The 22639-nt window shown below is 45.5% G+C and overlaps 1 protein-coding gene across 1 annotated transcript in view; it reads left to right on the top strand.

Moving 5' to 3' along the window:
• The window catches only part of LOC138351716 (golgin subfamily A member 6-like protein 1), a 136025-nt gene that overhangs the window by 51590 nt on the left and 61796 nt on the right, over positions 1 to 22639 (top strand). Inside the window, exon 3 of the mRNA XM_069303740.1 lies at positions 16497 to 17433. Coding sequence (XP_069159841.1) covers positions 16497 to 17433 — 937 coding nt within the window. The remainder of the gene's footprint in view (positions 1 to 16496; positions 17434 to 22639) is intronic.

Below are 22639 nucleotides of genomic sequence, written 5' to 3'. Positions count from 1 at the left end.
TCAACCACTACTGACACTAACACCACTGTCACCAACCACAACCATTGCCATCAACAACAACTACCACCAACCACCACAACATAAATCACCACTACCAGCAAGCGCATCGACATCAATCACCACTACCACCAACAATAACCATCACTACCACAAACCACAACCATCAACCACAAACCATAACCACCACTAACACCAGACACAGTTATCAATCACAAATGCCACCAACCACTACCAGCAACCACCACTGCCACCAACCACAACCATTAACCACCACTGCCACCAAACACACCATACCACTGCCACTAACCTCAACTATCAACTACCGCTGCCACCAACCATCACAATCATCAACCACCACAATCATCAACCATCATAACCATCAACCACCACTACCACTACCAGCAACCACAACCATCATCCACCACAGCCATCAACGACCACAGCCGTCAACCACCACATCCATCAACCACCACCTTCTTCAAACACCACAACCATCAACCACTAAAACGAACAACCACTACTACCATCAACTACCACTTCCATCAACCACCACTTCCATCAACCACTGCTTCGATCCGCCAGCACTTCCATCAACCACCAATTCAGTCAACCACCACTTTCATGAACCACCAAAATCATCAACCACCACAATCATCAACCACTATAACAATTAACCACCAAAATCATCAACAAACTTCGTCCATCACGACACCTTCCTCTATCACCATACCTTCATCCACTACCACCAGCACGTCCACTACCACCACCTCCACTACCACCCCTAGCACCTCCACTACCACCACTAGCACCTCCACTACCACCACTAGCACCTCCACTACCACCACTAGCACCTCCACTACCACCACTAGCACCTCCACTACCACCACTAGCACCTAGACTACCACCACTAGCACCTCCACTACCACCCCTAGCACCTCCACTACCACCACTAGCACCTCCACTACCACCACTAGCCCCTCCACTAACACTACCTCCACTAACACCACCTCCACTACCACCACCAGCATCTCAACTACCACCAACAGCACCACCACTACCACATCACCGCACGATACTACCTCAACACACTTCCACAACTACTACCCAGCTACTACCACAATTACCACACTGTAATTAATGCAACGACCCCACTACACTACCACACCACTGCACCATATTACCACCAGACCACCCGGCCACATCACCAGACCACCAGACCACACCAAATCACCAGACCACATCACCATATTACCACCAGACCACCAGGCCACATCACCAGACCACCAGACCACACCAAATCACCAGACCACATCACCAGACCACCAGGCCACATCACCAGACCACCAGACCACATCAAATCACCAGACCACATCACCAGACCACCAGACCACACCAAATCACCAGGCCACCAGACCAGACCACATCACCAGACCACACCACATCACCAGACCACATCACCAGACCAACAGACCACACCACATCACCAGACCACCAGACCACACCACATCACCAGACCATCAGACCACACCACACCACATCACCAGACCATATCACCAGACTACCAGACCACACCACATCACCAGACCACCAGATCACCAGACCACCAGACAACACCACATCACCAGACCACCAGACCACACCACATCACCAGACCACCAGACCACACCACATCACCAGACTACCAGACCACACCACATCACCAGACCACCAGATCACCAGACCACACCACATCACCAGACCACACCACATCACCAGACCACCAGACCTCATCACATCACCAGACCACACCACATCACCAGACCACATTATATCACCAGACTACCAGACCACACCACATCACATCACCAGACCACCAGATCACACCACATCACCAGACCACCAGACCACACCACATCACCAGACCACCAGACCTCACCACATCACCAGACCACCAGACCACACCACATCACCAGACCACCAGACCTCACCACATCACCAGACCACCAGACCACACCACATCACCAGACCACCACTATACCATCACTATCACGTCACAACCATCAACTATCAACACCAACAATCACTACCATCAAGTACTACCATTAACCACTATTGCCACCAACATCACTGCCACAAACCACAGCTATCATTCGCATCAACAACCATTACCACCAACCACATCAACATCAATTACCACTACCATCAAACATAACCACCATTACCACCAACTATAACTACCACTACCTCCAATCACAACTATCAACCACAAATGACACTAACCACAACCACTAACAACAATCATTACAACCACTACCACTAACCACAATCATTGACCACAAATGACACCAACCACTTCCTTCAACCACCAGTTCCACCAACCATCACAGTCATCAACCACCAATTATCAAACACAATAACCATCAACCAGCACTATGGTCAACCTCCATAACCGTCAACCACCACTATGGTCAACCTCCATAACTATCAACCATCACTACCACCATCCATCACTATCAGCAACCAAAACCATCAACCACCACAACCATCAACCACCACAACCATCATCCACCACAGCCATCATCCACCACAGCCATCAACCACCACAGCCTTCAACTACCACATCCATCAACTACCATTACTATTTACCAGCACTTTTAGCAACCACTATAATCATTAACCACCACAATCATCAACCACCATAATCATTAACCACCACAATCATCAACCACCATAATCATTAACCACCACAATCATCAACCACTATAATCATTAACCACCACAATCATCAACCACTATAACCATCTACCACCAACCTAAACCATCTACTACCACCACCACCAACCATCACTACTATCAGCCCCGACTACCATATTCAACCACTTAAAATGAACCACCACTTCCATCATCAACTGCTTTCGTCAACCACCACTTCCGTCAACAACGACTTCCCTCAACCAACAATCCCATCAAGCTCCACTTCCATCAACCACCACAATCTTCAATCACAATAACCATCAACCCCCAATTATCATCAACAACCAGTACCACCAACCAGCAGATTTATCAACAACCTTCGTCCGTCACGACACCTTCCTCCACTACCACCAACACCTCCACTACCACCACCACAAACAGCACCTCCACTACCACTAACACCACCACCTCCACTACCATTACACTACTACCGCAATCAACTCCCCTACCACCGCCTCCACTACCATTACACTACTACAGCAATCAACTCCACTACCACCACCTTCACTACCAGCACCACCAACAACAGCACCTCCACTGCCACCAGCACCTCCACTACCACCATCACCGCCTGCACCTTCATTATTACCACCACCAGCACCTCCAGTACAATCACTAGCACCTTCACAACCACCACAAGCACCTTCTCGACCACCACAATCAGCATCTCCACTACCACAACCTGCACTTCCACAACCACCACCAGCATCTCCACTACCACCTCCACCAGCACTTCCACTACCACCAACAGCACCTCCACTACCACCACCAACATCTTCAGAACCACTACCACCATCACCTCCACCTACAGCATCAACACACACTACCACACACCATTAACACACTTCACCACACCGCCACCACCACACCTTACCACACTAACACCACACACTACCTCTATCACAATACACCACACACTACCTCTATCACAATACACCACACACTACCTCTATCACAATACACCACCACACAATACAACAATACTCCACCACCATTTCCACACGAAACCACCACCAACACACACTTCCACACTTTACCACACACCACTATCACACTACTCCACACCACCACCACACACCACCACTACCACATTACACCACAATCACATAGGCAGCAGAAGCAAGGTAGAAAACGCAGGGCGAGAGGAGAAAATCAGTAAATCACAGCTCCTAACACAACATCCCCAGAGGTGAGGGGGGAACCCACAACCAGCAACCTAGTAACCCCAGAAGGGAGGGCAAATCCACCACCCTCCTCTGCATAGAAACCCCCCAACCCCAAACCCTCCCTGCCCCCATTCAAATGCTCAGCCAAATCTCCCACCCCCCACACCCCATTCTGACCCTGCAACACCTACCCTCCTCCCACCATGTCCCCCTCCCCCTTTTCCTTCCTGTCCTCCCTCCACCTCCCCCTTCATCCCATACCCTCCCTGACCCACTTCACATGACCCCCCCAACCCCTCACCCCAGTATCCTCTGAGACGCTGTTATCCACCTCACAAGTCCTCACACCCATGGAACAGCTTCCCCATCAGCAGAACGCTCACCAAGGAGGCGATATCAGAAGAGACAGAAGAAAGTGAGCCTCAAGGCAATGTACACTAACATAGATGGAATTCAAATAAAGCAACTGAACTTGGAGAATGGGTACTTGAAGAGAACCCAGACGTAACAGCACTCACAGAAGCAAAGCTAACGAAAACCATAACAAATGCAGTGTTCCCACAGGACTGCTGTGTTGTGAGGAAAGAGAGAGAAGGAAGAGGACGCGGTGGTGTAGCTTTGATGGTAAGAAAAGACTGGGGTTTGAAGAGATGGTTATGCAGGGCTGTGAAGGTTTCAGTGACTACAAAACAGGCACCATAGCAACTGTAGGACAAAAAAATTATATTCGTAGTCATATATAACCTACCACCAAATGACAGAAGACCCAGACAGGTATATGATAGAAACAACATGGCCACCATTAACATAAATAGAGAGAGCAGCTTCTGTCGCTAGCAGGAAAGGATCTGGACTACTTAACATGGGAGACGTGAACCATGATACATAGAACATAGATTGGGAGAACAGAGACCCACAAGGCGGACCAGATACATAGGGAGCTAAGCTGTTGGATGATGGCAACAAGAAGCTTTCTAAGCCATCACATGAAGGGACCAATAAGAATGCGAGGGGAAGATGAACCAGTCATGCTTGATCTAATATTTTCCCTTAATGAGTGAGATATAAGGAAAGTTAGGTTGGAAGCACCCTTGGGAATGAGTGATCACTGAGTATTGATCTTTGAGTACCTGGTAGAGCTAGGATTTATCTCTCCCCGAAAAGAACTAGGAAACAAAAGGCTGGCATACCGAAAAGGAAATTATGAGGAGATGAGAAGTTTCCTAAGTAATATACCATGGGACACAGACCTCAGAGCTATGTCTGTACAAGACATGATGGACTATGTCACCCAAAAGTTTCAGGAGGCAGTAAACAGGTTCAATCGGGCCCAAAAAGAAAAATACGAGAACCAAAAGAAGAATCCATGGTTTAACAGGGCATGTATGGAAGCAAGCAAATAACTGAACAAAAGGGCGTGGAGGAACTTCCGAAATAACAGAACACCAAAAAGCAGAGAGAGATACCAGAGAACCAGGTATGAGTATGTTAGTGTGAGAAGAGAAGCATAGAAAAATTACGAAAATGATATAGCAAGCAAAGCCAAGACCGAACCATAGCTACTCCATAGTCACATCAGGAGGAAAACAACAGTGAAAGAACAGGTAATGAAACTTAGAACAGGCGATGACAGGTATACAGATAATGACAAAGAGGTGTGTGAAGAACTCAACAAGAGGTTCCAGGAGGTCTTCACAATAGAACAAGGTGAGGTCACTGTGCTAGAAGAGGTGGCAGTATACCAGGTGGCCTTGGAAGGGTTCGAAATTTTGAGAGATGAGGTCAAGAGACACCTGTTGGATCTGGATGTGAGAAACGCTGTTGGTCCCAACGGTATTTCACCATGGGTATTGAAAGAGTGTGCAGACGCACTCTGCTTGCCACTCTTCATAGTGTATAGTAAGTCACGGGAGACCTATCAGAAATATGGAAGATGGCTAATGTGGTCCCAATATACAAAAAGGGTGACAGACAAGAGGCACTGAACTACAGGCTAGTGTCCTTGACTTCTATACCATGCAAGGTGATGGAGAAGATTGCGGGAAAAACCTAGTAAAACATCTGGAGAGAAGGGACTTCGTGACAAATTGCCCACATGAGTTCAAGGAGGGTAAATCTTGCCTTACAGGCTTAATAGAGTTCTACAACCAGGTGACAAAGATTAAGCAAGAAAGAGAAGGTTGGGTGGACTATATTTTCTTGGACTATCGGAAAGCCTTAGACAGTACCCCATAAGAGGCTGGTGCATAAGCTGGAGATAAAGGTAGGATGACTGGTAAGGTGATCCAGTGCATAAGGGAGTACCTAAGCAATAGGAAGCAGACAGTTACAGTGAGGGGTGAGACCTCAGATTGGCGTGAATTCACCAGTGGAGTCCCACAGGGCTCTGTACTCAGTCCTTTCCTGTTTCTGATATACGTAAATGATCTCCCAGAGGGTATAGACTTATTCCTCTCAATATTTGCTGACGATATTAAAATTATGAGAAGGATTAAGTCAGAGGAGGACTGCTTGAGGCTTCAAGAAGACCTAGACAAACTGAAGGCATGGGTGAACAAGTGGTTGTTAGAGTTTAACCCAACTAAATGTAATGTAATGAAGATAGGTGTAGGGAGCAGGAGACCAGTTACAAGGTCTCACTTGGGAGATGAAATTCTTCAAGAGTCAGAGAGAGAGAAAGACTTGGGGATTGATAACACACCAGACCTGTCCCCTGAAGCCCATATCAAGAGTATAACATCAGCGGCACATGCCAGGTTGGCCAACATAAGAACGGCATTTAGAAACTTGTGTAAGGAATCAGTCAGAACTTTGTATTCCACATATGTCAGACCAATTCTAGAGTATGCAGGTCCAGCATGGAGTTCATATCTAGTCAAGCATAAGACTAAACTGGAAAAGGTTCAAAGATTTGCCACCAGACTAGTACACGAGCTGAGAGGTATGAGCTACGAGGAGAGACTATGGTAGTTAAACCTCTTGTCGATGGAAAACAGAAATGTTAGGGGGGGACATGATCACCACATACAATATTCTCAAAGGAATTGATAGGGTAGATAAGGACATGCTATTTAACACAAGGGGCACACACACTAGGGGACACAGGTGGAAATTCAGTGCCCAAGTGAACCACAGAGATATTTGAAAGAACTTTTTTAGTGTCAGAGTGGTTGACAAATGGAATGCAATAGGAAGTGATGTGGTGGAGGCAGACTCCATATACAGTTTCAAGTGTAGATATGATAGAGCCCAGTAAGCTCAGGACCCTGTACACCAGTTGATTGACAGTTGAGAGGCGGGACCAAAGAGCAAGAGCTCAATCCCGGAAGCACAAATAGGTGAGTACACACTACCATTACCATACTACACCGCACCACCACCACCCACACTGGCAGCTGGTGGCTGAGTGGACAGCACTCTAGACTCGTGGACCAGGTGCCAGGGTTCGATCACCGGCGCCGGCTGAAAAAAACAAATGGGCAGAGCTTCCTTCAGTCTCATGCCACTGTTAAATAGCAGTAAATAGGTACCTGGGAGTTAGACAGCTGCTATGGGCTGCTTCCTGGTGCGTGTGTGTGTGTGTGTGTGTGTGTGTGTGTGTGTGTAGTCACCTAGTTCACCTAGTTACTCACTTAGTTGTGTTTGCGGGGGTTGAGCTCTGGCTCTTTAGTCCCGCCTCTCAACCGTCAATCAACAGGTGTACAGATTCCTGAGCCTATTGGGCTCTATCATATCTACACTTGAAACTGTGTATGGAGTCAGCCTCCACCACATCTCTTCCTAATGCATACCATTTGTCCACCACTCTGACCCTAAAAAAGTTCTTTCTAATATCTCTGTGGCTCATTTGGGCACTCAGTTTCCACCTGTGTCCCCTTGTACGTGTTCCCCTTGTGTTAAATAGACTGTCTTTATCTCCCCTATCAATTCCCTTCTGAATCTTGAATGTGGTGATCATGTCCCCCCTAACTCTTCTGTCTTCCAGCGAAGTGAAGTTTAATTCCCGTAGTCTCTCCTCGTAGCTCATACCTCTCAGCTCGGGTACTAGTCTGGTGGCAAACCTTTGAACCTTTTCCAGTTTAGTCTTATCCTTGACTAGATATGGACTCCATGCTGGGGCTGCATACTCCAGGATTGGCCTGACATATGTGGTATACAAAGTTCTGAATGATTCTTTACACAAGTTTCTGAATGCCGTTCGTATGTTGGCCAGCCTGGCATATGCCGCTGATGTTATCCGCTTAATATGTGCTGCAGGAGACAGGTCTGGCATGATATCAACCCCCAAGTCTTTTTCCTTCTCTGACTCCTGAAGAATTTCCTCTCCCAGATGATACCTTGTATCTGGCCTCCTGCTCCCTACACCTATCTTCATTACATTACATTTGGTTGGGTTAAACTCTAACAACCATTTGTTCGACCATTCCTTCAGTTTGTCTAGGTCTTCTTGAAGCCTCAAACAGTCCTCTTCTGTTTTAATCCTTCTCATAATTTTAGCATCGTCTGCAAACATTGAGAGAAATGAATCGATACCCTCTGGGAGATCATTTACATATATCAGAAACAAGATAGGATGTGTGTGTGTGTGTGTGTGTGTGTGTGTGTCAGTGTGTGTGTGTGTGTGTGTGTGTGTGTGTGTGTGTGTGTGTGTGTGTGTGTGTGTGTGTGTGTGTGTGTGTGTGTGTGTGCGTGCGTGTGTGTGTGTGTGTGTGTGTGTGTGTGTGTGTGTGTGTGTGTGTGTGTGTGTGTGTGTGTGTGTGTGTGTGTGTGTGTGCGTGTGAGTGTGTGTGTGTGTGTGTGTGTGTGTGTGTGTGTGTGTGTGTGTGTGTGTGTGTGTGTGTGTGTGTGTGTGTGTGTGTGTTTGCGTTTTACTAAAAAAATAGTAGTTAGTAAAAATTTATTGATTGACAGTTGAGAGGCGGGCCGAAAGAGAACTCAACCCCCGCAAGCACAACTAGGTGAATACAACTAGATGAGTATACACCACCACTACCACATTACACCAACACCACACACTCCACACTACACCACACCACACGATTACCACACCACCCCACCACACTACTCCATAACACCATATTATCACACAAACACACAACCACACCACACTACAACATCACACTGCCTCACAACACTACCTCACTACACTACTACACCCCACTACCGCACCATATTACCACACTACCACAGCACATTACTACACGACACTAACACACCACACTACCACACCATGCCACCACACCACAACACCACACTACCCCCCCTCACTACCTCACTACACCACCACACCATATTACCACACTACCACTACCATACCATCATTACCATGCCACACCACCACACCACAATTACCACACCACCCCACCACACTTCCATCACCATTACCACATCGCCACACAATACTACCTTAACACACTTCCATCACCACCTCAACTTGTACCCCACCACATCTACCACCGTGAAATTACTGCACAATGCCATCATACTACCACCACCACACCACCAGTATACCATAACAACTGCATCACACTACCATGCACAACACAACCACAAACACCATCAATCACTACCACCAACTACGACCATCACCACCAACCACAGCAACCAACCACCACTGCCTCCAACCACAACCCACCAAGAACAACCAACAACACCACAATGGATTCTCCATTAGTTAAAAATAATGAATACAAATTGTTGAAACCACCTTTATTATGCTCCTGTTTTTTTTTACTGAATGTAGAATATATATTTTTGTTATTTCTTTATTTTTATATATAACATCAGTCAAGAAAACTACTTTTTTTCAATACTATCTGTACCCTGACACGCGTTGCTGTGGCTCAGCAACGCATGTGCGTTACTGAGCCACAGCAACCTTCTCCTGTCTCCCAGTCCTCCCCACCATTATTCCCTCCCCCGCCCCCTCGTCCTCCTCACCATCCCCCACTCCCGTCCCCTCATCCTCCCCACCATTCCCCACTTCCTCGTCCGGTGCATTCCCATATGATCTGATGTTCCCATCACAAAATTGAGAACATCAAATGATCTGATGTTCCTATCACTGAAATGTAAGAAAAACAGTTAAAAAACGAAATGAAAATTTTAAAAAATAACAAAATAAACTATACTCGCCAAATGAACAGGATGGCTCAATTACAACGCAATGTCACCCAAAATAATTAAATCAAAATGACAATAAATCGAAATCTATGAAAATTAAATTAATCAGTGTTATCTGAAACATTGAAATGGAATCATAATATATTTAGTATAGCGTGTGTTGCTCTTACGTGCAACAGATGGCACTGTTTTTCAAAAAAAGCATGTTTTTACCTGTCACATGTGTGGTATCTATACTTATATTCATGAAATGAACGGTATGGTAAACAACACAGCTCAATTCCAACGCAATGTCACTCAAAATGAAAATAAATCGAAATCTATGAAAATAAATTCATCAATGCAATCGGAAACATTAAAATGGAATCGTAACATATTTAGTATCGCGTGTGTTGACATTATGTGCAACACATGGCACTGTTTAAAAAAAACGTTTTTACCTGTCACAGGTGTGGCATCTATATTGTAGATGTATAAAAAACACGCGCATATTCGAATGGAACAATGTGTCAAAATTTCAAAGCAATTGGTAAAGAGGTTTCAAAGATTTCCCTTACATGAAAAAACACAGTTTTTCAAATAAATCATGTTTTTTTCCCGTAACAGACGTTACATGTATACAGTATGTATATAAAAACCCGCTTGGAGGCGAATGGAACGTTGTTTCAAAATATCAAAGCAATCGGCGGAGAACTTTCGGAGATTAGCGATTTGGAACAATCGAACATTTCCATTTTTATTTAAATTGATCTAAGGTTGCAACAAGGTCTCAAATTTTGTTTAACCAACGTTGTGCAGTACGTTGTGGCAACCTATTTACGATTCTACACAATAACATATCTAAAATGTGAAAACAAATGTTGCTGCTGCTTTCAAACACTTTCCTGGAACGTTGTGGCAACCTAAAATTGTTTCCTGGAATCTTCCAATACTGCCACCAATCACCACCATCTACCAACACTGCCACCAACCACAACCATCTACCAACACTGCAACCATACACTACCATCTACCAACACTGCCTCGACCACAACCGTCTACCAACACAACCACTAACCACAACCATCTACCAACACTGCCACCAACCACAACCATCTACCAGCACTACCACCAACCACAACCATCTACCAACACTGCCACCAAACACTACCATCTACCAACACTGCCACCATCCACAACCATCTACCAACCCTACCTCAACCACAACCATCTTTCACACTTTCACGTCTTTCACACTTTCACGTGAAAGGCACGGAACGCTACATAAAGAGTGGCAAGCAGAGTAATGAATTTGGAGGAAACTCTATGAATTTTTTATACCAGACCGAAAGAGAATTCAAAAGGAGGAGCATGGAGAGTGTATGGAACTGGATGCCAGATCCACTTGCATTCCAGAATTACAGATACAATTACACACCGAAAGGGAACTGCAACTACGACAGGCAACTGCCCTACAACAATCAGTACTGGTCAGAACAAACTCATTATGTCCACGCATAATGGGCTTGCCGAGAAAGTCTCCCATTCAAACTATCACAAATAGAGTAACTTCATTCATCTTTGCCAACATACAAGGATTGAAAACAAGAACAAACAACAAAGTACAGTTTATAAATGGCCTCCTCACGGAGTCAAATGCATTATTTGGAGCTTTCACAGAAACCCATGCAGGGGAATTGTTGGACAGTGAGATCTAGATTCCAGGATAAAACCTATACAGGTGTGATAGGAAAATTAGGTCACATGGAGGAGTGGGTCTGTATATTAGGGAAGACCTTGTATGCTCGGAGCTCCTAAACGTTACAAATGAGGTGGTAGAGGTACTGGGATTAAAAATAGAGAAAATAAATTTAGTGATTATTCTAATATACAAACCGCCAGATGCAACGGCTGAGGAATTCACAGAACAGATAAACAAAATAGAGAATAGCCTTGATAATTTGGAGAACCCGATACCTGATATTATTTTCCTAGGTGACTTCAACTTGCCTAGTCTCAGGTGGAAAATAGCAAACAATAATATTATACCAGGAAATCTATCAGGACCTAACCAACCACAGATTAGAGAACTACTTAGATTCTGTGACAAAATTTCACTCAATCAGCAGATATCGGAGCCAACGAGAAATGAAAATATTCTAGATCTGGTCTTTACGAACAATGAAGACATTATCAGAGACATTACGGTATCAGATACCACATACTCAGATCACAAGCTCATTGAAGTGCAAACGACCATCAATAATCAGAATAGACCTAAAACGTTGATAAAGCGAGAGGGGCTATTCAGTAAATTCAATTTTAATAGTAAAAGGATAGACTGGGAGATAATAAACAGGGAACTTGCAAACATTCCATGGGAAACTGTTCTAAGTAATATAATTTCTACAGAAGGAATAGAAAAACTGACTTCGGAAGCGTATCAAGTCTGTCTGAAACATGTTCCTTTGAGGAAAGCGAGAAAGAGATCCATCGTAGAAAGAGAACGCAGACGACACTATAAACGCAGGAAAAAATAACGGAACTGCTTATGCAGACACGAATTTCCCGTCAAAGAAGGAATAATTTAAATAGGAAGATTGAAGAAATCGAGCGGAAATTGAAACACTCATATGAAACTGAAGAAAGGCAGTTAGAACAGAAAGCAATTCAGGAAATAATAAAAAAATTCAAAATATTTCTTCACATATGCAAAAGCAAAAACCACTGCCAGTATTGGACCTATTCGTTCAAGTGAAGGTTCATACACGGAAGATGACAAAGAAATTAGTGAAATCCTAAAAAAGCAGTATGAGGACACGTTTAGCACTCCAATAAACAACATGAAAGTGGAAGATCCAGACAATTTCTTTATGCGGGATATTCAAACCCCTGTAAATATAACTGATATCAACACGAGCGCACTAAATTTTGAAAGAGAAATTGAAAACATGCCCATGCACATGGCCCCAGGTCCAGACTCATGGAATTCAATATTTTTAAAGAAATGCAAAGTGCCGGTAGCACAGGCACTCAGTATAGTGTGGAGGAAGAGCTTCGACACGGGGGAGATACCAGATGCATTTAAAGTATCAGACATAGCCCCTCTACACAAGGGAAGGAGCAAAGCATTGGCAAAGAATTATAGACCAGTTGCACTAACATCGCACATCATAAAAATATTTGAGAGAGTGATTAGGAGTCAGGTCACCAATTTCATGGAGACCAATGACCTTCACAACCCAGGCCAACATGGATTTTGAGCGGGAAGATTGTGCCTCTCACAGCTACTTGAGCACTACGACAAAGTCACTGAGGCATTAGAAGAAAAACAAAATGCTGATGTGATATACACGGACTTCGCAAAGGCTTTCGATAAATGTGACCATGGCGTGATAGGACACAAAATGAAGTCAATAGGAATAAGCAGTAAAGTAGGACGCTGGATACTCAGTTTTCTGTCAAACAGGACTCAGCGAGTATCGGTCAACCATATAAAATCTAGTCCAAGTGCAGTTAAAAGCTCTGTACCTCAGGGTACAGTCCTTGCACCGCTGCTTTTCCTTATTCTCATATCAGATATAGACAAAAATACAAGTCACAGCTTCGTATCATCCTTTGCAGATGACACAAAAATCAGTATGAAAATTATCTCGGCTGAAGACATTGAAAAACTTCAAGCTGATATTAATAAAGTTTTCGACTGGGCATCAGAAAATAACATGATGTTTAACAGTGATAAATTCCAAGTACTCAGGTACGGTAAATATGAGGACCTTTAACATAATACAGAGTACAAAACACAATCAAATGTACCCATAGTAGGAAAACAGCATGTAAAGGATTTGGGAATAATAATGTCTGACGACCTAACGTTTAAGGAGCATAACCAAGCAAATATTGCGACAGCCAGAAAAATGAAAGGATGGATTACGAGAACTTTCAAATCCAGGGATCCAATCACAATGGTTGTACTCTTCAAATCACTTGTGTTGTCCCGTCATGAGTACTGCTCAGTACTCACTTCCCCCTTCAGAGCAGGAGAGATTGCTGAAATAGAGGGAATACAGAGAACATATACGGCACGCATAGACGCAATAAAGCACCTAAATTATTGGGATCGTCTCGAAGCCCTCCAATTGTACTCACTAGAAAGAAGACGAGAGAGATATCAAATAATATACACCTGGAAGATACTGCAGGGCCAAGTACCAAATCTACACAGTAAAATAACCACGTACTGGAGTGAACGATATGGAATAAAAAGCAGAATAGAACCAGTGAAGAGCAGAGGTGCTATAGGCACAATCAGAGAACACTGTATAAACATCAGAGGTCCGCGGTTGTTCAACGTCCTTCCAGCAAGCATAAGAAATATTGCCGGAACAACCGTGGACATCTTCAAGAGGAAACTAGATTTATTCCTCCAAGGAGTGCCGGACCAACCGGGCTGTGGTGGGTATGTGGGCCTGCGGGCCGCTCCAAGCAACAGCCTAGTGGACCAAACTCTCACAAGTCAAGCCTGGCCATGAGCCAGGCTTGGGGAGTAGAAGAACTCCCAGAACCCCATCAACCAGGTATCATCTACCAACACTACCGCCAACCACAACCATCTACCAACACTGCCACCAAACACTACCATCTACCAACACTGCCACCAAACACTACCATCTACCAACACTGCCACCAACCACAACCATCTACCAATACTGCCATCTAAGAAATAAATACAAAGGTGAACTCGCCTTTATTATGCTCCTGTTTTATTTCAACTAATATTTTGTATATTTATAGTTCCAATATTTATATATCATAAACAATAGAAACTACTTTTATGCAGTAATTAAGGTTGCCACGAGGCCTCAATTTTTTTTTTACCCAACGTTGTGTAGTAAATTGTGACAAACAATTTATGACTGGACACAAAAACGTATTGATTACTTAAAAACTAACTTTGCCACAGCTCTCAAAAAATTCCCAGGCACATTCTGGCAACATAAAGTATTTGCTGGGTAGTGTACCTCAGGATCTGGAGTGTATTGCAATGCCTGGAGTGTACATTTTGTCCTGGAGTGTACTTCAGGGCTTGTCGTTTACTTTAGAGTCTTGAATATATATCAGGGCCTGAAATGTACTTCAGGGTCTGAAGTGTACTTCTCATCATTATGTGTATTTAAGGGTCTGGAGTGTTTTTCAGGGTCTGGAAAGTACTTCATGGTCTGTAATGTCTTTTGGGATTGGGGTGTTCTGTAGGACCTGGACTGTGCTTCAGGGCCTGGAGTGTACTTCACTTTCTGGAGTGTACTTCACTTTCTGGATTGTACTTCAGTGCCTATAGTCTTCTTCATGGCCTATAGTTTACTTTATGTCCTATAGGGAGCCGGTCGGCCGAGCGGACAGCACGCTGGACTTGTGATCCTGTGGTCCCGGGTTCGATCCCGGGCGCCGGCGAGAAACAATGGACAGAGTTTCTTTCACCCTATGCCCCTGTTACCTAGCAGTAAAATAGGTACCTGGGTGTTAGTCAGCTGTCACGGGCTGCGTCCTGGGGGTGGAGGCCTGGTCGAGGACCGGGCCGCGGGGACACTAAAAGCCCCGAAATCATCTCAAGATAACCTCAAGATAGTGTACTTCAGGGCATGAAGTGTGCTTCAAGTCCTGATTAGTACTTCAAGGTCTAAAGTATACCTCAGGCCCTACAGTGTGTATAAGAGTCAGAAGTGCACCTCAGGTTCTTCATACATCAGGGTCTGAAGTATATTTTTCATTCTTGAATGTACTTCAAGGTCTGGAGTGTACTTTAGGGTCTGATGTGGTCATGATACAAGTGGTCATGGTACACTTCACGTCTTTGAGTGTACTTCAGTGTCTGGAGTGTTCTTCGTGGTCATGAGTGCAATTCATGTCTTGGAGAGTATTTCAATGTCTAGAGTGGACCTCAGGTCCTTGAGTTAACTTCAGGGTCTGTAGTGAACTTTAGGGTCTGGAGGGTTTTTTCAGGATCATGAGTGTTCTTCAAGATCTGGAGTGGAATTCAGTTTTGGAGTGTACATCAAATCCTGAATTGAACTTCAGTGTTTGAAATGTGCTTCAGGGTCTGCAGTGTACTTCAGGGTCTAAAATGTAGTTGAAGGTCTGTAGTACACTTCAGATACTGGAGTGTCCTTCAGGGACTTTAATGTATTTCAGGGGTCTTGAGTGTAGTTTAAAGACAGGAGAGTACTTTTGGTCCTGGAGTGTATTTCAGAACCTGAAGTCTACTTCATGGTCTGAAGTGTACTTCAGGGTATTGATTATACTTCTGGATCTTAAGTGTACGTCAGGGCCTGGCATGTACTTCTGCTCCTGGAGTGTACTTCAGGTCCTTGACTGTATTTCAGGGACTGGAGTGCATTTCAGGGTCAGCAGTATATATCTGATATATACTAGTAGTAGTAGTTGTGGGTGGTGGTAATATATATAGCAGTATATATTTAATATTTGATGTGTTGGCAGGTGTGAAGGAGAGGGAGAACGCCACCCGCCGCCTCCTGGACACTCTGGACCAGCTGGAGTGTGTCAACAAGGCTCACCAAGCTGACAACCTCAAGCTGAAGGAGGAAAACATTCGCCTAAATACTGCGAATCATTTGCTCGAGGAGGACAACATGAAGACTAAGAACGAAGGGCAGCTTGCTCAGGAGGAGATTGTTATATTAAAGTCCCAGATCCGTCAAGTGGAGGATGACTCGAGGCTGGTCAAGGAGGAGATTCGTAAAGTGGAGGAAGACTCGAGGCTGGTCAAGGAGGAGATCCGTAAAGTGGAGGAGGACTCGAGGTTGGTCAAGGAGGATAACATGAGGATTAAGAACGAAGTGCGCCTTGCTCAGGAAGAAAACATTCAATTAAAGTCCCAGATCCGTCAAGTAGAGGAGGACTCGAGGCTGGTCAAGCAGGAGATCCGACAAGTGGAGGAGGACTCGAGGCTGGTCAAGTCGAGGAACCAACAGCTGGAGCTTGCGGAGACCCAGGCCCAGGAGAGGGTCAAGACGGCGTTGACGAGGATCGCTGAGCTAGAGCGAGAGACACAACAGCTGCAAGAGATGAATAATAACACAGCAAGAGAGAAAGGACTTGTTCAAGAGCAACTCTCACTCCTGGAAGAACAGGTCAGGGTCCTTCAAACAGCAAACGCTGCTCTAAATGAAGAAAAGGAAGAAACAATCAGGAAGACTGAAGAGGAGAAACGACTTGTTGAAGAGCAACTCTCCGTCAGTGAAGAAGAGGCCAGTAAGTTACGGGAAGGAAACACGGCTCTACAGAGTGATAAAGACAGACAGGCACAGCAACTCAGAAGTATTCAAGAGGAAAAGAATAAATTAACAGAAGAGAAACGCTTGATGGAAGAGGAACACGAGAAGTGCAAGAGGAAAGTCAGTGAGCTGTACACAAGGTAAATTGTGCTACTTCACTTCTGACCTTCACTCTCCTTCCTGCTTATTTTGCCTTACTTCTGAGGGAGTAAGAGGGAGTGAGGTGTGTATGAATATGTGTGAATGTTTATGAATGTGTGAATGAATGTGTGTATGAATGTGTGTATGAAAAGCAGACCATGATAGACACACCGAATGATAAATGCAAAATGAGAAATTGATTGAGACAGAGACGTACAGAGACAGAGAGATGTACAGAGACAGAGAGACGTACAGAGACAGAGAGATGTATTGAGACAGACAGATGTACAGAGACAGAGAGACGTACAGAGACAGAGAGATGTACAGAGACAGAGAGATGTACAGAGACAGAGAGATGTACAGAGACAGAGAGATGTATCGAGACAGAGAGATGTACAGAGACAGAGAGACGTACAGAGAGTGAGAGATGTACAGAGAACGAGAGACGTACAGAGACAGAGAGATGTACAGAGACAGAGAGACGTACAGAGACAGAGAGATGTACAGAGACAGAGAGACGTACAGAGACAGAGATGTACAGAGACAGAGAGACGTACAGAGACAGAGAGATGTACAGAGACAGAGAGACGTACAGAGACAGAGAGACGTACAGAGACAGAGAGATGTTCAGAGACAGAGAGACGTACAGAGACATAGAGATGTACAGAGACACAGTGGAACGGGTCGAACAGGACTATGTTACCCTTGAAGGGGGTGGTTGGGGTCGGCCTCTTTGTTACCCTTGAACGGGGTGGTTGGGGTCGGCCCCTTTGTTACCCTTAAAGGGGGGTGGTTAGGGTCGGCCCCTATGCTACCCTTCAAGGGGGGTGGTTGGGGTCGGCCCCTATGCTACCCTTCAAGGGGGGTGGTTGGGGTCGGCCCCTATGCTACCCTTGAAGGGGGTGGTTGGGGTCGGCCCCTTTGATACCCTTGAAGGGGGTGGTTGGGGTTGGCCCTTATGCTACCCTTCATGGGGGAGGTTTGGGTCGGCCCCTATGCTACCCTTGAAGAGGGTTGGTTGGGTTCGGCCCGTATGTTACCCTTCAAGGGGGTGGTTGGTGTCGGCCCCTATGTTACACTTGAAGGGGGCTGATTAGGGTCGGCCCCTATGCTACCCTCGAAGGGGGGTAGTTGGGGTCGGCCACTATGTTACCGTTGAAGGGTGGGGGGGCTTCGGCCCCAATGCTTCCCTTGAAGGGGGGAGGGGGTTGGTTGGTTGGAGTCGGCCCCTATGCTACCGTTTAAAGGGGGTTGTTGGTGTCAGCCACAATATTACCGTTGAAGGGGGGTAGTTGGGGTCGGCCCCTATGCTACCGTTGAAGGGGGGGGGGGAGTCAGCCACTATGTTACCGTTGAAGGGGGGGGGGGAGTCAGCCACTATGTTACCGTTGAAGGGGGGTTGTTTGGGGTCGGCCCCTATGCTACCCTTTAATGGGGATGGTTAGGGTCTCCCACTATGTTACCCTTGCAGGGGGTGGTTGGGGTCAGCCCCTATGTTACCCTTGAAAAGGGAGGTTAGGGTCAGCCACTATGTATTGTGTGTGTTGGTGGTGATGGGTACTGTGTGTATCTGGTGATGGGTATGGTGTGTGTAGGTGGTGATAGGTATAGTGTGAAGATGCTTTCAATGACCGGAGGATATGATGGTGACCCGGGAGGCTGTGTGTAGGTGGTGATGAGTATGGTGTGTGTAGGTTCTGATGGGTATGATGAGTGTGTGTAGGTTGTAATGGGTAACGTGTGTGTGTGTAGGTGATGATGGGTATGGTGTGTGTAGGTGGGGATGGGTATGGTGTGTGTAAGTGGTGATGAGTATGGTGTGTGTAGGTGGTGATGGGTATTATGTGTGTTGATGGTGATAGTATGGTGTGTGTAGGTGGTGATGGGTATTATGTGTGTATTTGGTGATCTGGTATGGTGTATGTATGTGATGATAGGTATGGTGTGTGTAAGTGGCGATTTGTATGGTGTGTGTAGACGGTGATGGGTAAAGTGTATGTAGGTGATGATGGGTATCGTGTGTGTAGGTGGTGATGGGTATCGTTTGTATAGGTGGTGATGAGTGTGGTGTGTGTAGGTGGTGATGAGCATGCTGTGTGTCGGTGGTGATGGGTATTGAGTGTGTGTAGGTAGTGATTGGTATGGTGAGTGAAGGAGGTGATGAGTATGGTGTGAAGATGCTTACTTTGATAGGAGGGAATGGGAGGGTATGGGGAGACTCGGGAGGGTGTATGTAGGTGGTGATGGGTATGGTGTGTGTAGGTGGTGATGGGTATGGTGTGTGTAGGTGGTGATGGGTATGGTGTGTGTAGGTGGTGATAGATATAGTGTGTGTAGGTGGTGATAGGTATAGCGTGTCTAGGTGGTGATGGGTATGGTGTGTATGTAGGTGGAGAGGGGTATAGTGTGCGTAGGTGGTGATGGGTATGGCGTGTGTAGATTGTTTTGGGAATGGTGTGTGTAGGTGGTGATATGTACAGTGTGTTTAGGTGGTCATGGATATGGTGCATGTAGGTGGTGATGAGAAATGTGTGTGATGTTGGTGATAGGTATGGTGTGCGTAGGTGGTGATATGTATGGTGTGTGTAGATTGTTTTGGGTATTGTGTATGTGTAGGTGTGTATATGTATGGTGTGTTTATTTGGTGATGGATATGGTGCATGTAGGAGGTGATGTGAATGGTGTGTGTAGATGGTGATGGGTATGGTATGCCTAGGTTGTGATGGATAACGTGTGTGTGTGTAGGTGGTGATGGGTATGATGTTAAGGTTCATAAATTTACAGGAGGGTATGGGAGGGTATAGTGGAGACCCTGGAAGGGTATGTATGTGTAGGTGGTGATGGGTATGGTGTGTGTTGGTGGTAATGGGTATGGTACGTGATTAGGTGGTGACGGGTATGGTGAGTGTTGGTGGTGATGGGTATGGTGCATGTGTAGGTGGTGATGGGTATGTGAATGTTGGTGGTGATGGGTATGGTGAGCGTAGTTGGGGATGGGTATGGTGTGTGAAGGTTGTTATAGGTATGGTTTGTGTAGGTGATGATATGTATGGTGTGGAGAAGTAGTAATGGGTATAGTGTACTCACCTAATTGTACTTACCTAACTGTGCTCTCGGGGGTTGAGCTTTGTCTCTTTGGTCCCGCCTCTCAACTGTCAATCAAATGATGTGCAGATTCCTGAGCCTACTGGGCTCTGTCATATCAACATTTGAAACTGTGTATGGAGTCAGACTCTACCACATCACTGCTTAGTGCATTCCATTTAAGTGGAGATGGATATTATGTGTGTTGGTGGTGATGGATATTATGGTGATCGATATGGTGTGATGGATATGATGGGTATGGTGTGTGTAGGTGGTAATGGATATGATGTGAAGATTCATAAATTTACTGCAGGGTATGGAAGAGTATGGTGGTGACCGGGTAGGGTGTATGAAGGTTGTGATGGGTATGGTGTGTGTAGGTGGTAATGGGTATGGTGCATGAATAAGCAGTAACGGGTATGGTGAGTTTAGGTGGTGATGGGTATGGTGAGTTTTTTGTTAGTGATGGGTATAGTGGGTGTAAGTTGTGATGGGAATGGTTTGTGTAGGTTGTTTAGGGTACAGTGTGTGTAGGTGGAGATATGTATGGTGTATTTAAGTGGTGATGGATATGGTGTTTAAGTGGTGATGTGTATGGCGCGTGTAAATGGTAATGGGTATGATGTGAAGATTCATAAATTTACAAGAGGGTATGGGAGGGTTTGGTGGTCTCGGGATGGTGTGTTAGGGTAGCGATGGGTATGGTTTGTGTGGGTGGTGATGGGTATGGTGTGACGATACTTACATTGACAGGAAGGAAAGGGAGGGTATGGTGGAGACCCGGGATAGTGTATGTCGGTAGTGATGGGTATGGTGAGTGTAGGTGGTGACAGGTATGGTGTGTGTAAGTGGTGATTAATATGGTTTGTGTAGGTGGTGGTGGGTATGGTGAGTGTAGGTGGTGATGTTTATGGTGTGTACGTGCTGATGGATATCTAGTGACGGATATGATGGGGTGTGGTTTGATTTAGTGTTGATGGGTATGGTGTGTGTGTGTGTGTGTGTGTATGTGTAGGTGGTGATGTATATGGTGTGTGTGTAGGTGATGATATGTATGGTGTGTGTAGGTGGTGATGGGTATGGTGAGTGTAGGTGGTAACAAGTATGGTGTGTGTAAGTGGTGACGGATATGGTTTGTGTAGGTGGTGGTGGGTATGGTGAGTGTAGGTGGTGATGTGTATGGTGTGTACGTGCTGATGGATATCGTGTGAAGGACATGATGGGGTGTGGTTTAATTTAGTGTTGATGGGTATGGTGTGTGTGTGTGTAGGTGGGGGTTTGATATGATGTAATAGATATGATGGGTATAGCGTGTGTTGGTGGTGATGGTTATGGTGTGTGTGTAGTTTCAGAAGAGTATGAAGTGAGTAGGTGGTGATGGATATGGTGTGAAGATGCTTACATTGACAGGAGGGTATGTGAAGGTGTGGTGAAGACCCGGGAGGGTGTGTTTAGGTGGTGATGGGTATGGTGTGTTTAGGTGGTGATGGGTATGGTGTGTGTACGTGGTGATGGGTATGTAGTGTGTAGGTGGTGATGGATATGGTGTGTGTAAGTGGTGGTGGGTATAGTTTGTGTAGGTGGTGGTGGGTATAGTATGTGTGTAGGTGGTGATCGATATGATGTGTGTTGTTGGTGATGGATATGGTGTATGTAGGTGGTGGTGGGTATGGTGTGTGTAGGTGGTGGTGGGTATGGTGTGTGTAGGTGGTGGTGGGTATGGTGTGTGTGTGTAGGTGGTGATAGATATGGTGTGTGTAGGTGGTGGTGGGTATGGTGTGTGTGTAGGTGGTGTTGGGTATGGTGTGTGTGTAGGTGGTAGTGGGTATGGTGTGTGTGTAGTTGGAGATGGATATGATGTGTGTAGGTGGTGATGGATATGGTGTGTGTGTAGGTGGTAGTGGTTATGGTGTGTGTGTAGGAGTGATAGGTATGGTGTGTGTAATTGGTGATGGATATGGTTTGTGTAGGTGGTGGTGGGTATGGTGAATGTAGGTGGTGATGTGTATGGTGTGTGTACATGCTGATGGATATCGTGTGATGGATATGATGAGTATGGTTTGATTTGGTGTTGATAGGTATGGTGTGTGTGAGTAGGTGGTGTTGGATATGATGTAATGT

Source organism: Procambarus clarkii, chromosome 50, assembly GCF_040958095.1.
Source record: "Procambarus clarkii isolate CNS0578487 chromosome 50, FALCON_Pclarkii_2.0, whole genome shotgun sequence".
Lineage (NCBI taxonomy): Eukaryota > Metazoa > Arthropoda > Malacostraca > Decapoda > Cambaridae > Procambarus > Procambarus clarkii.
Note: the sequence above shows the minus strand (reverse complement) of the source record. Positions and strands in the feature narration are given on the sequence as shown.